Source organism: Xiphophorus hellerii, chromosome 2 (assembly GCF_003331165.1).
Source record: "Xiphophorus hellerii strain 12219 chromosome 2, Xiphophorus_hellerii-4.1, whole genome shotgun sequence".
NCBI lineage: Eukaryota > Metazoa > Chordata > Actinopteri > Cyprinodontiformes > Poeciliidae > Xiphophorus > Xiphophorus hellerii.
The window spans coordinates 18,584,961-18,599,618 of NC_045673.1; the positions used below are offsets into that span (position 1 = coordinate 18,584,961).

Here is a 14,658-nt window from a genome sequence, read left to right on the forward strand (position 1 = left end):
GGTACTGCAGGGATCGGATTAAAGAGCATTGCTAGAAATACCCGGAAGGAAAGCAAACACTAATAGACAACAGTGTGTGAAACAGAGGTAATATAGCATAACGATGAGTGGGGCTGTGAATTTTAAAAACTGTGGCTCTGTGCTGATAACAGGAGCAAACCGCGGACTCGGGCTGCAGATGGTCGAAAGTTTGGCGAGTGGAGGTTTCTCACCGGGGAAGATTATAGCCACGACAAGAAACCTCACCGGTGCGCAGGTACTCTGACTCTTTAAAATGCAGTTTCTTATAATTCCCTGCTTTAATTCCCTCATCCATAAAATGATAATATAATTTGGAGCCATGACGAGCTCTCCAGGATAACAGAAAATATGCAGAAAGGAAATTAGCTTTACAGCAGTCAACCAGATGTCGCTATTGTGCTCTCACCAAAAATAATTCCTTGAGAAGTGACTTTTTGTTTATTTTTGACTTACAGAAACTTCAGGAACTGGCCCAGAAGTACGCCAACGTCCACATCGTAACTTTGGGTAAGACCAAGAGGAAGGAAATAATGTAGAAACATGACATGATGAAATAGAATATGTTCAGAAATCTAACATTGCACAAAACTGTGATCATAAGATTTTTACAAAATCAAATGAGTCACAAAATATAAACGCATCATTGTGTCTTAAGTGTAATATTACAAATGAGACATGAGGAAAAAAAATAAGAGTGATGCAACAGTATGCAAAATATCTGCCTGGTGAAAACATCCAAACATACAAAATATTTAATTTGTGTCTATATTTTGGATTTTCAGTTTAGTTTTTGAAGACATTGATTTACTACTTTGTTTTTTTTTTGTGGTAATGGTGCCCTTTATTCAGCAGTAGCTGAAAGGAAAATGGAAAAGATAGAAATGAGATAGAAAATGACTATCAAGAAATGAACATTCTCTAGATGGAAAGGAAAATGAACAGAATAATTCACCAAACAATAACAAAAAACAAAAGTGTTAATAAAATAAGACGAAAACTGAAAGTCTTTCAGCTTATCTGTCCGTTAGACCATCTGTCTTTCTTTATTCAACGATAGCTGGAAGGAAAAAGGAAAAGGCATCAATACATTAATTCTTCCATTAACCTACCTGTTCATCAATCTACCCATCGAAATTTGAGTCTGGAATCATTGGATTTTGCACATGACAAGGATTTTGGTTTGTTTTGGGTAATCTGCTGTGTTCCTCATGTAGATGCAGTGAATCAGGAGAGCATAGAGAAATGTGCTGAGGAGGTCGGCCAGCTGGTGAAGGAAGAGGGCCTGAACTGCCTGATAAACAACGCAGGCATCAAGGTGGTGGCCGACTTCCATTCTGTCACGGCAGAGAAAATGATGGAAAGCTTCCACACCAACGCTGTCGCTCCTCTGATGATAACGAAGGTAATTTGAAGCTTTCCAGAATTCTGACGGCAAAAAAATAAATAAAGCGCTTTCAAAGAAAACCACTCATCTGTTTTCCCAGTCATAAGCGGGACACTGCGTGGGTTATTTCTGATTGTATAGGACACTAACACAAAAATGACCTTGGTAATGAAATTTTACTAAAGTCCCTGAGCCCCGAGCTGTCTGCATGTCATAAATATTAATTAGGACTTTTGGTTGTGGTAAGCCTTAGAGGACAGGCCAGAGGCGACAGAGCAGCACCCTGTGCAGTTGAAAATATGAGCACTAATCAGGGGCCTGCCAGCAGGACAGATTCTTGCTGACACAAAGTTTGAAGGACATTTTTGTTTAAACTGCAAGGCCATAGTCCTGCATAAAGTCCCTCAGTAATGACTGGGAACGGTGACTCACGTCGAGTGGAAATCTGGTACTGTTCTCTTGCTGAGGGCTTTAAAACTTTATCCTTCTATCTTGTAATAAGTAAGAGAAAGCTCTAACATTTGATGTTTGTAGCCTTATATTTTGTCTTTATCACAGCAAGTATTTTGTTTTCATTTGAAGATCTGATAGTGTTATGTTTTGGGGTTTTTTCTCGGAAAATACTGGAAATATTTTCCCACTTGGAAAATAAATGATTAATCGGAAGCGAACAGTTGGACACAACCTTTTAAAATGTGATATTTTGTGTTTCACATAATCAAGACTTTTGAAGCCAAGGGTGAAATACTTCAAAGGGTATTTGTAGATGTTATACCAAAAGAAAACACAAAACACATTGTTTTGAGTCCTCATAAGTTATTAAGAGAGTCTTCTGTGTATTATTCTACCAGCTTTGCACATGTAGAGGATCAGCTTTTTTATGCAAAACTGCTCAAGATCAGTAGATTTGCAGTGAAGTGCGGTTCTACAGAGTTCTGACTCTAAAGTACAAAATGTATCACACACTCTTTAGATATTTGTTTGTAACGCCTTCCATATCGTGATCATGCAGAACTGACTCATAATGTTCCAATGGGTTGCATTGAATTCTGAGGTTGGAAACATTTAACAAGTATGGATGCTTCAGCAAGTTGCTGTGTCTTTTTAGTTTTTATATCTAGCAACTAATATTGGCTCAATCTGATATCAGGAGTATTTTCAAAAGATTTTAACATTTTTCCAAAATGTTAACACGGACTCAGATTTTCTACATGCCATTTTTTGCTTTCTGGAAGTGAGGCCAGCTTGGACCTCTTTGTCTCTGACTAATCAGCTGATTGGTCATGAGATTGTAACTGTTACAATCAGATGCACAACATAGATGGCACCTTTTTAAAACTGTATTAACAATTATGATGTGTTTTACAAAATTAATGGAAACCTTCTGTTGTTATACTGCCACCAGAGGGAAGCACTAACATAGTCTGTGCATTTCAGATAGCAGCTTTGCTGCAGATTCTTGAAATTAAAAGAAAAAACTACAAATAAAGTAGCAGCTGGCCATTAAACTGGTTGTGCCTATTGTACATTTGAATGTAAATGTCTGGTTTTGATTGTGATCTTGATCTACAATGTTTTATTTTTTGTCATCTGTCAGGCATTCCTGCCTTTGTTAAAGCGGGCAGCAAGCAGAGGAGCATCAAGAACAATGGGGATCCAGAGAGCAGCCGTTATTAACATGTCATCTCTGCTGGGTTCTGTGGAGCTTAACTGGGGCGAGAATTCCAACAACTTCAAATGGTACCCTTACAGAACATCCAAGGTATTAAAACACTGGACCCACTGGACCTCATCATAATGGTACCACATATATGGAGTTTCTTTTTCTCTTTGCACTTGTTGACTAGTTGACTCAAATTTAGCATTTTGACTACCTGGCTGTAAAGAGAAGCCTTTGGTGTGTTTGTGACCTAATTAACTGCACGTATATGAAAACACACTAAGATAGAGATTCCTCTGCTGCACTGTGGAAAGATTCCCATGATTTACTTTTAAAGACAAGGAAAGACCTGTTTGGATTTGTTTTTGGTTTATACTGTCAAGATTTCTAGGTGTTCTGGTTTGAAAACATAATGATATTTGGGTTACCTGCTGCTTGTCTCCTCAGAGCGCTCTGAACATGGTTAGTCGCTGTATGGCACTAGACCTGGAGCCTGATGGGATCCTCTGCATGATGATACATCCTGGCTGGGTTCGCACAGACATGGGAGGCTCTGAGGTAAGAACCTACTGTGGGTGATGTTTGTGCCCTGTTTTTTTTTTTACAGAAAGCTATTAAAAGCAAAAAGATTATCAAAATGAGATTCTACATTTAGGGTTAATTTGAAATAACGTGAAAAGTGCTCTGTAGAATATACTAGCCTGGAATCTATCGGCTGTGACGGCTTTATTTGGAGTGTGGAAGGTCGTTCTACTAATTTTGAGGAGCATTATGGTGACATAACGGTGGTCTCTTTTTTTGTTTTACTTTTGTTTGTTGCAGGCGCCTCTGAGTCCTGAGGAGAGCATTGCATCGGTCTTGACCGTGATTGGTGGGCTGACTGAAAAGGACCATGGGTCATTTCTGGATTTTACAGGAGAGCAGTTGCCATGGTGACCTGTTGATCAGCATGTTAACAAGCAGTATGATTTTAACAACATCAACCAAATAAAATTGTAACAACAGTGTGAATTTATATTAATAAATGTGCGTCAGAGGCAGTGAGTTGCCAGAAATTGCTTCTCGTCCGAACCTACGACAAACTAGGTGGGAAGTCTATCTCTAAGTTCCACTTTTGCTTCAACAGACCTTTTATTTATATAAATAGGTATGTTGATTTGATATAATGTGGTCGTCACTTGATGACCAAAAAGACCCAAATTATTTTTGATCATCAAGTGGTGATGATGGCTAAATGTATGCAGGCGTGAAACAGTTGTAAAGTAAAGGCAACCTGGTTATATTGCATGTTCCCTGTGGAAGCACTGCCCTACATAATCCTTAGAGAACGTTTGTCAATGAAAGTGTTTATCAATTAATCAATTTATTCTTTAAGATAAAATATTTTTCTCAACTTGTGGTCTGGGTCATTATTGAATTTGCTTTTTTTTTTTTTTTTTTCTTCCTGCAATGTCTCTTCAAACACCAAGAAAACTGACTGAACGCATATTTTCTACACTGTCTGCATCGTAAAACAGCTATGAGGCCGTATGTGAAGAGGATCATTCAGCAGCTGGTTTCTATCGATAGCATCACCTGAATGTGTGTTTTCTCACTTCCAAGTTTATTGAAGTGTGAGGTAAATTCCAGAAAGAGACGCTGTGAGACACTGGCCTTGTGCCCCACTTTAAACAAACAACATATGCAACAGGCTAATGCCCTGTAGTAACCCCGCATCGAAAGCTTTACTGTTCCATGCACTCAGATTGTGCAATCAGCGGACGCTAAAGTAGATGGACAGTAGCAGGATGTGGTGCTATTTTTCTCAGCTGAGAATTTACTTGATATCCAGGACTCTGCTGTTAATAAACACTTAAGAGATGCCTCATCCTTCAGCTAGTCATCGACTATATACATGTTTAAGGTCAACATCTCTTTGAGAAGCATCTTTTTGGTGCTGAAATTCTATTTGTCTGTAAAACAGTGTTGTCTGCTGTTTTTCACAGATTTAAACAAGAGGATTTGGAACATACGGCTAAAAATCAAAGTGACTTTTTAAAATTTATGCACAGTTGAAACATCAACCTGAAATACATAGTTTCGGAAGCTTATCAGACAAAAAATTAATAAATAAAAAAAATAGAACATGTTTGGACAATTAGAGGCAGTTTGCCAAAATAAAATAAAAAATGGTTTCATATCAGAACCTATTTGGGGAGTAAAACAGCAGTTGGTTCTCCATTTGTTTCTGTAAAAGCCTACTTATAGTGTATAATTCCTTCCGAAGCTGGATGTTACCGTGACCGTGAAGGCAGCATCAGAAAGTTCAGGCAGTGCAGACTCGTCCCAGCTGGAGGCCGAAGGGAAACTGTTACAGTTATAATCTCATGCAAATGTTTCACTTCACGAAGTCCTGTTTTCACCAACCAGAACTTATATGAGCGCTTTTTAAGTTACCTCTGAGTCGAAAACTAGTATTTTACGGGGGGATTTTTTTTATTCCTCTTTTATTTATGCTACTCAAAGAATAAATGTTTGTACTGCAGCCCCTTTTGTTAATCATTGACGTCCTGTTCTAAACAAAACACGCGTGATCGAGAAGAATCAATAGGACAGTACGTAACCAGTGCACGTTTTATTTGCCTCAGCCTGCATTAATCCCTCCGCTTTAAAGTAGTTTAACTCTTATCTTCAGTGTAAATCAGGCATGCACCATCGCATATGGTAAAAAATCAGCCTGCGGCTCGTCTCGGTGTGAGTGACCTCTCTCCGTATTTGTTGCGCCCTCGTCGTCAGCAGCTGCTCACGAAGCGCCGAGCGGGGCCGCCGCAGCTGCCCGACAGAGAAGATGGGGTCAGCGGGTCGCATGTGCTGGGCGCTGCTCGCAGTGGTTCTGCTGGGGCTTCATCACTCCGCCGGCTTCTGGATCGTCAACGTCGTTTTCCCACCCAGCACTAAACCCAAAGTACCGAGCAACAACACGTCGCCGCTCATTATAGGTAAGAGGAGAGGTCTCTTCCGTCATTTCAGGTCGTTTAAATGTATACTTCACCGAACGCGATGGATGTTTGAGGAACATCTTCCCTATTCAAACTTCCTGATAAATTATCTGTGGGGGATATGAAATCTATCAGGGCGTCTGATCTGACTGTATTCTAATATGTGCTACTCATCTATATTTTTAAAAGTAACCATCACGCCCTGTGAACTACTTCGCATTTCCAAACTTATGTGTTTTTATTCAGATTTAAAGTCATAAACAAAAAAAAACAAACAAAAAAAAAAAACAAAGGTTCACAATTTTGAAGTGGGCCACAAAACTGCTAAAACATACTATTTCTCATAAAAGAGAGTATAGCTCTGGGAATCACCCAAAAGCGTCCATGGTAACACTGGAGAAGCTGCAGAGATCCACAGCTCTGGTGGAAGAGTAATAATTATTTTTGGTCAGTTCCACAGATCTAACCTTTATGTAAAAGTGGTAAGAAGAAAACTTTAAGAAGTCTTGTTTAAAGTATGAAAGAAGGTTCTCTGATCAGAAGAAAACCAATGTATATCCTTTTGCCCTACATCCTAAATGCTACATATGGTAGTGAAAATATATATAGGGCAACTCAGGAAAAAGAAAAGGCTTTGAGACAGAGGTTCACCTTCCACCAGTAGTCTAAGCATAGATCCAGAGCTGCAAATCTCCACATGTTAGAATGGTCCAGTCAAAGTCCAGACCTAAATTTAATCAAGAATCAGTGGCAAGACACAAAAATTGATGTTGCTAGGCACTCCATCTAATATGATTGATCTTGTGACTTGTGGAAAGCTGATAGTCATATGCTTGAAGTCTTGCAGCTGCACCTGTAATGAAAGATAGTTTTTCAAAGTTTTTGACCCAGATAAAATGTGGAAAAGTAAAATATTCCCTCCCAAGAAAGAGTTCTCCTCCTCAGTGTTTTTCATATTTTTCTTTTTCAGGTTAAATGTAATTCGATTCTTAGATCAGTCACAATATCTACTTGTTCAACGTAGACAGTTCTTTCATTAAGGTGATGTTTTCAGCATCAGAGTTCGATTAGCTCCTGTAGGACTCAACACAAGGATGCTAAAACACCTGACTGTGGGAAACGGACTTCCTTATTTGGAGCATGATCAAATAGAGCAGAAGATACAAGGTAGATGGTAAATAACAGTTACTCTTCAAGAGCTCAAAGAGCAGGTTTTTGTTAAAAACAAGTTTGAATGTTCAGTACTGGGAAAATGCCATGAGTCATTCCTAGTTTCTTTGTATTTTCCTTTCAAACAGACTGAATGTCCTGCAATCAGACCATTATCAGATGAATGTTCTTTAAACCGTTTAGCTCTGACTTGCATTTTTTAGACATAAAGCCTCATACACCCAAGGGGTGACCCAGTTATTCAAGACTTGAGATTCAGTTGTCACATAATATGACATGAAACAATACCAAAAATGAATCTTCAAGGTCCTCAATAAAAAAAGACTCATAAAAGACACAACACAAGCTGGACATACCAAACAACTAATTAAAGAAAAATCTATGATAAAATTCCAACTGTTATCTGAAAACAAATTTGTGCCTCATTGATTGGCAAAATAAAATGATGTGGCCTGAAAGATATTAGAAAAACGTGCCTATGTTTGATATTGCCTCATGCTTCTTGTTGTTTTAAGTGGGCTTAACTACTCAGCCACTGAGATCTACAGTATATCCAGTGTGGCCATCAAGGACAGTGAAACGCCAACCAGCAGGCCAAGTACGATGCTGCTAAATAGAGATTTGGTACATACAGATTTGATCTGTTTTATACTTTTTGTGTCACACCTAAATGTTTCAGATTCATCATGGGTGTTTGAGTATCAAAGATAACCTGACTAAACTCAAAATGTAGCTTTCACTAACTTTGACTAGGCCACTCTAAAACCTTAATTTTTGGGACATTCACAGGTGTTTGGCAAATTTAAGATGATGTTTAGGTTTGTTTTGATCAGAAGTGGTTTTGGCTTTGGAACCTTCCTATGGATGCTATTTCTGTCTTGTCTCTTTCTAATTGTTGAATCATCATCAGTTATTTTTCACTTCCTGGCTGAGCTGTCAATGCACGGTTGGCATAATTTTGTTGGAAGGTCATTCCCAGGAAAGTTTCACCAATGTTCTGTGTTTTCTCCATCAGTGGATAATACCTCGTACTGTGATTTGCTTAGAAATTACTTTATAAAACTTTCTAGTCTTATATACAACAATTATTTCATTGCCACCTTTAAATTCCTTCAGCATAATATGTTTTGGTTTTAGAGCTGTAGACTTCATGTTGTCTGAGAGGATCATTTTAACCAATTTCTTGAAAGGCTTGGCAGTAACCAAGCGGGGGTTGGCTTGTAAAATTTTACAAAAAAAAATCATTAATCACAGTTTGCATGAAATGTAATTACTAACGGTTGCATTCAAGCGATATTTTTGCAGATCAGTGATGATTGCAATTCAATGCAGTGTGTTGATAATGAAGATTTATCGTTCCGCAGGTGACCATTTTGCTGCATTTCTTTGTTATTAAATACAACACCTTGAAGTATGTGTATGATGTTTTCTGTTCAGTGCCTGGGAACTTGGGGAACCGTCTTGAAGCCAAAATAGACAAACCAACATTGGTTCACTGGTTCTGCTACAAGAAAACTGAAAACTGGTTTCCTCTGTGGATCGACCTCAACATGTTCATGCCAATAGGTGTGGACTGCTGGATAGATAACATCAGGTAACACACACTGTCTTAAGTTGTCCAACAACACCTGTGATTCTGCTGGTGTCTCGTTCTCTCTTTTACATTCAAATCAATACTTTGTTTTACTCTGAATCGATTGATATCCCGACTTTAAAACTTGTCTATTTTTCAGTTATTTTATCAATTTATTTTGTCGCTCATGTTTTTTCTTTCCTCCCTTCAGACTTATTTACAACAGGACAACACGACGCTCATCCAACTCACCAGGGGTGCAGGTCAGAGTGCCGGGATTTGGGGAAACCTACTCCATAGAGTTTCTTGACTACAACAAACTGGCAGGTAAGACGACTGAACCAGGGTTAACTAAAAGCCTTTCTACTTCAACTCACTAAATTGATTTTAAATTTGGTTTTCATATGTTTGTATGCAAGTTACTAGAGTATGACTCTGTTCTTTCGAGGTTACTTTCATACTATGGTGGAACATTTGGTCAACGTCGGCTATGTCCGGAACGAGACGGTTCGTGGAGCGCCGTACGATTGGAGATTAGCACCAAGTAAGTGGGTGTCCTGTTAAAACGCCTAATGTGGGCCAAGTTTTTCATCCATTTTTTATTGCAACTGTAACCACTAGCATTGAAACAAACTTAACACACAGTACAACACAACCACCACCATGCTTGACAGTTTTGTGATGTGTTCTTAGGTCTAAAAGTCAAACGCAGGTTAATGAACTGGTTATCAATCATGTAAAGCTAATTAATCGTTTATCTCAGTGCCTCTGCATCAACAGAGGGAGGAATTTCAGGTGGTGATTCTGGAATGAACCTGGACGTTTGATTTGGTCCAGAAAGAACTCATCGTCCCTCTCCTGTCTTCACAGATGAGAACACAGCCTATTTTCTGAAGCTGCAGGAGTTGGTTGAGGAGATGTACAACCAGTACCAGAAACCAGTTTACCTACTGGGACACAGCATGGGCTCCCACTACGTCCTCTACTTCCTCAACCATCAGCCAAAGGCCTGGAAGGACAAGTATATCAGGGGTTTTATTTCCCTTGGAGCTCCGTGGGGGGGCGCTGTTAAAGCACTCAGAGTTTTGACCTCAGGTAAAGTTTACTGGAACAGAATCTGCAGCAGATGATTAATGGATTATAGCAGAAACTTGATGTTTTTTTAATTTGGCACCAAGTCAGGATGTGCTGGTGAGTTTGTAGCTTCTTGCTGTTCACTTCCTACTAAAATTCACTGCAGGTGAAAATGACGGCATTCCGATGCTTTCCAACGTCAAGATCCGCGAGGAGCAGAGGATGATGACCACTAATCCCTGGTTGCTGCCGTCAGAGGAGGTTTGGCCAGAGGACCATGTTTTCATCTCCACCCCAGCCTTTAACTACACCCATCGGGACTACAAGCGTCTTTTCACAGACATCAGCTTTGAGGATGGCTGGTAACTGAGAGCTTTTATGCTCTTTTTATAGCTTCAACCAACAAAATTATGCTTTTAAGACACTTTTATATGGATATTTATTTATTTTTTCCTGCACCAACTTTATACAGTACACATGTGAAGGAGGATGTTTTGGTCAGAACCTTTTGTCTTGCATGTAGATCTATTTGTTGGTAAACTATTAAAATATTTAACTCACTCACAAGATTTGAAGCATCTTCGTTGCATTCCTGAAAACTTTCCACATCTTAAGTAAATGGCTTTTGGCATTTATCTAAGCTGAAATTAAATTCAAATGTGTTTTGACATGTTTGTTTTAGGGATACGGACTATCTCAGCTTTGACTTTCTTAAGATGTGGTGTATCAGTGCCCCATGCTGGTGATGGAAGTTATATCCTCCACCAAAGGGTTTTTTAGCAGCTTCAGTTCCTGTAAAGCTAATTTGAAAATGACTACAGATGCTTTCAAAACAAAATCATGTGGATTATGTAAGAATAAACAGCAATAATAATAAAACAGGTCTTTTTTTTACTGATTGCAGGCACATGTGGGAGGACACCAAGAACCTCACCAGTGCTCTCCACCCGCCCGGTGTAGAGGTGTGGTGCATGTACGGTGTGGGGCTTCCGACGCCCGTAACCCATACTTATGACGAGGAGTTTCCCGACGGGGACCCGGTGGACTTTGTTTACGCCGACGGGGACGACACGGTGGACAGCTTCAGCATGGGCTTGTGCAAGCGCTGGGTGGGGCAGCAGGAGAGGCCCGTCCACGTGACAGAGTACAGAGGCCTGGCCCACCTAGATATGGTGTTCCATGAGAAAGTGCTCAATCAGATCCAGCAAATCCTGGAGGGTAAATCTGATGTTCCCGAAGAGGTCGACGTCCGGTCAGATGCTATATAGCAGTCCTGTGTTTGATATTACTGGATTCCTGTGTATACATGTAAAAATAAGTATATTTGGTCACTAGGTTCAGCTCTGAAGGGGTCTAACTCTGACCTTCTCATTTAAACTAAAGTATTGGTTTATCTGTTCTCTGTTTATTCCCATATATATATGTGTGTGTGTGTGTATATACATATATATATGTGTATATATACATATATATATATTTATATATATATATATGTTTATATGGCTGGTAACTTACATAAACACATACGTATTTGTGTTTATATACATATGTATATGTGTATATTTACACATATATGTGTGTATATATACATATATATATATGTGTGTATAGGGTCTACCTTTTTAGATCCGCATCAAATCAATGTTATTTTTAAAGCATATGTTCCACCAACTCGAAGGTAACAGCTGTTTTTGTAATGTAAGTTTTCTTTCGAGTTTATTTTTTTGTAGAGTTCAGAGATAAAGTGGAATAAATTTGGCAGTTCAGTGTACAGTTTAGATAACTTCACTGAATATTGTCTGTTCCTCTAAACTAAACTATGCTGTAAGTTTAAAATCAATTTAGTGAGTTGAAGTAGAAAGGCTTTTAGTTAACCCTGGTTCAGTCGTCTTACCTAAACTTACTGTGATGGTGTAAAAAAAAATTGGATAATCTTTTTATATCCAAAATTCACTTTTAAGTTTGTCTGTGATGTCTCTAGATTTTGACATGGAAAGCAAGTGTTCCACGTGTATGAAACTGAGATCAACGGTACAACAGTGTTGTCCAGATTTATAAACAGTATACAAACAGCTGGACTGATGAAACCAACAATGTGATATCCTTTAAACTCTAATGATGACTGTTGGATGGTCAGGATACTGCTAGATAATCTATTGCTGCATTCATGATGCCACTATTTATGTCCTCTGGTATCGATTTTTGACATGCAATCATTTAAATACTGGATAAAATTGCAGTGGATCTAAAAAGTGTGTACATCCATATAAAAATGCCTGTTTTTTGTTTAAAAAAAAATGGCACCATGATTATTTCAATGTGTTTTTCTGTCTTTAATGTAACACATAACCCATACATTCAAATGAAACATCTCTATCTAAAGGAAACATCTGGCATTAACATTGTTACAGATGTGTGCACAACTTTAAATGAACATTTTGTTGAGGCACCTTTCAGGTCAGTTTCAGCATACAGTTTCCTTTAGTTCACATTTTGCCAACAATTAAAGAGAATTTGATTAACCTGAATAAAAATTAACCCTGTAGGAAAACATTTACTTTTACATCTTTTAGGTAAAGCTATAATGTTCAGAGAAAAATTAAAATAATGTCATTGTATATATTTTTTTTCAGGAAATTGTAAAGGATAGATGTCATATTAAAGATGCAAAAATTTCCAAAATATTATTCACGGTCTCCTTTTTCAATTCACAAAACGCTGTCATTTTTATCAAACGTGTGTGTGAACTTTTTGTCTCCTCCATCTTTCTAAATCAAATTCTTCATGGTCATCTGTTTTTCTTTGTTGGGGCCTGCCATGCAAAGCAATGGCAGGAACCTATTACTATTGTCGGAGAGAAGCGTCTCTTTAATCTTTATTTTTCTTCCGTAACCGTTAATGCGGCTCGTACCGCTGGGTGCACACCTACAAATGAGGTATCAAAACGTGCAGAAAATTCACGCCATTGGAGCTATTACTTCTGGTGGGATTTGGGCTTAACGTGGCGACATAATTCGCAAAAAACTACGAAAAAAACCCCATTATAACTCAATGGGAAAAATCCTAGAAATACCCTATTTTTGAGGATTTGCTGTGTCGTCACAAATTCACCTAGAAATGCCATTCAAATTTCATTTTGTAGATACGTCTGTGATCTCTTCGAAAGTGAAGACGGCTCGTCGATACCAGTTACGGTTTGTCCACAATTTGCCTCTAAGCGACCCAAACTTTCTCATTTTTGCTCAAATTACAGTGACAGCCGATCTCGGTTCAGATCTGGGCACAACATTTCTTTCTCTCATCGCTGTAAATGTTCTGAGTGAGGTACAGATATGAATCTCGGGACTATCGCAGAAGACATATTGAACTGTCATACGCTTAAAACGCTTTTCGAATATGTATTACGGTTCCCGAACAAGAAGGATTTGTTTCCAATGCTTTTTGTCAGTAAAACGTGTTTGCTCAAACACACAATTGTGTGTTTGAGAGCTCAGAGCTCAGAGCTCACACCCTGCTGAGACCATTATTTGCCATAGCAACGGATCTCAAGAGGCTATTGGCTGCTGGTTTGGACTACGAATACGCATCGCTGTAGTTCTATCTATAGTGGACCGCTCAGTTGAAACAGAGGTTGACTGAACTGGCCTTTACAACTAATTGCTGCTATGGGCTGTATATAACTGATTTAACTCAGTAACTGTTACACATGGGATTAGTTTTGAACTTTAAAATTAAGCATTTTGAAAATTTCACAATAAAAGCCCTGAATATTTTTACATGACGTAATTGCTCTTTTTTGGCTTTATGTGACTTTTTCATCCAAAGCACTGTTACACGTGGTATTAGTTTGGCCCTCTGAAATGAAGCATACTGAACATTTCAAAATAAAAGCCTTGAATATTTTTACATCAACTACTTGCTTTTTCAGCATTATATAACTGATTTAACTCAGTAACTGTTACACATGGGATTAGTTTGGCCCTTTGAAATGAAGCTTAACAAAAATTTCAAAATAAAAGCCTTGAATATTTTTACATCAGAAAATTGCTCTTTTGAGCTGTATATAACTGATTTAACCCAGCAATTGTTACACATGGGATTAGTGTGGCAATTTAAAATTAAGCTTGATGAAAATTTCAAAATAAAAGCCTTGAATATTTTTACATCAGGTCATTGCTCTTTTTGGCTTTATTTGACTTTTTCATCCAAAGCACTGTTACACATGGTATTAGTTTGGCCCTTTGAAATGAAGCATACTGAAAATTTCAAAATAAAAGCCTTGAATATTTTTACATGACGTAATTGCTCTTTTTGGCTTTATTTGACTTTTTCATCCAAAGCACTGTTACACATGGTATTAGTTTGGCCCTTTGAAATGAAGCATACTGAAAATTTCAAAATAAAAGCCTTGAATATTTTTACATGACGTAATTGCTCTTTTTGGCTTTATTTGACTTTTTCATCCAAAGCACTGTTACACATGGTATTAGTTTGGCCCTTTGAAATGAAGCATACTGAAAATTTCAAAATAAAAGCCTTGAATATTTTTACATGACGTAACTGCTCTTTTTGGCTTTATTTGACGTTTTCATCCAAAGCACTGATAAACATAGGATTAGTTTGGCGCTTTGAAATGAAGCTTAACAAACATTTCAAAATAAAAGCCTTGAATATTTTTACATCAGCTACTTGTGTTTTGAGCATTATATAACTATTTTAACCCAATGACTGTTACGCATGGGATTAGTTTGGCCCTTTGAAATGAAGTTTAACAAAACTTCCAAAATAAAAGCCTTGA

At 38.1% G+C, this 14,658-nt stretch overlaps 2 protein-coding genes across 2 annotated transcripts; both read left to right on the forward strand.

Moving 5' to 3' along the window:
• On the forward strand, window positions 1-4,076 carry LOC116711625 (C-factor). The gene is made up of 6 exons (XM_032550991.1): window positions 1-256; window positions 477-528; window positions 1,236-1,423; window positions 3,003-3,167; window positions 3,513-3,623; window positions 3,888-4,076. The coding sequence occupies exons 1-6, from the start codon at window positions 104-106 to the stop codon at window positions 3,999-4,001; spliced, it is 783 nt and encodes a 260-aa protein (XP_032406882.1). The 5' UTR covers window positions 1-103; the 3' UTR covers window positions 4,002-4,076.
• A 1,591-nt stretch (window positions 4,077-5,667) lies between these two features.
• lcat (lecithin-cholesterol acyltransferase) lies at window positions 5,668-11,318 on the forward strand. The gene is made up of 7 exons (XM_032578611.1): window positions 5,668-6,043; window positions 8,651-8,807; window positions 8,998-9,113; window positions 9,235-9,330; window positions 9,657-9,881; window positions 10,027-10,222; window positions 10,765-11,318. Exons 1-7 carry the CDS (start codon window positions 5,893-5,895, stop codon window positions 11,126-11,128), a joined length of 1,305 nt encoding a protein of 434 aa, XP_032434502.1. The 5' UTR covers window positions 5,668-5,892; the 3' UTR covers window positions 11,129-11,318.
• The last annotated feature ends 3,340 nt before the right edge of the window (window positions 11,319-14,658 follow it).

Bases quoted from the DNA above. Each gene is read 5' to 3' on its own strand.
- LOC116711625 (XM_032550991.1), top strand. From the start codon at position 104: ATGAGTGGGGCTGTGAATTTTAAAAACTGTGGCTCTGTGCTGATAACA. The intron at 529-1,235 runs GTAAGACCAAGA...TTCCTCATGTAG, and splicing joins CGTCCACATCGTAACTTTGG to ATGCAGTGAATCAGGAGAGC. The intron at 1,424-3,002 runs GTAATTTGAAGC...GTCATCTGTCAG, and splicing joins CTCCTCTGATGATAACGAAG to GCATTCCTGCCTTTGTTAAA.
- lcat (XM_032578611.1), top strand. From the start codon at position 5,893: ATGGGGTCAGCGGGTCGCATGTGCTGGGCGCTGCTCGCAGTGGTTCTG. The intron at 8,808-8,997 runs GTAACACACACT...TCCTCCCTTCAG, and splicing joins TGCTGGATAGATAACATCAG to ACTTATTTACAACAGGACAA. The intron at 9,331-9,656 runs GTAAGTGGGTGT...CTGTCTTCACAG, and splicing joins CGATTGGAGATTAGCACCAA to ATGAGAACACAGCCTATTTT.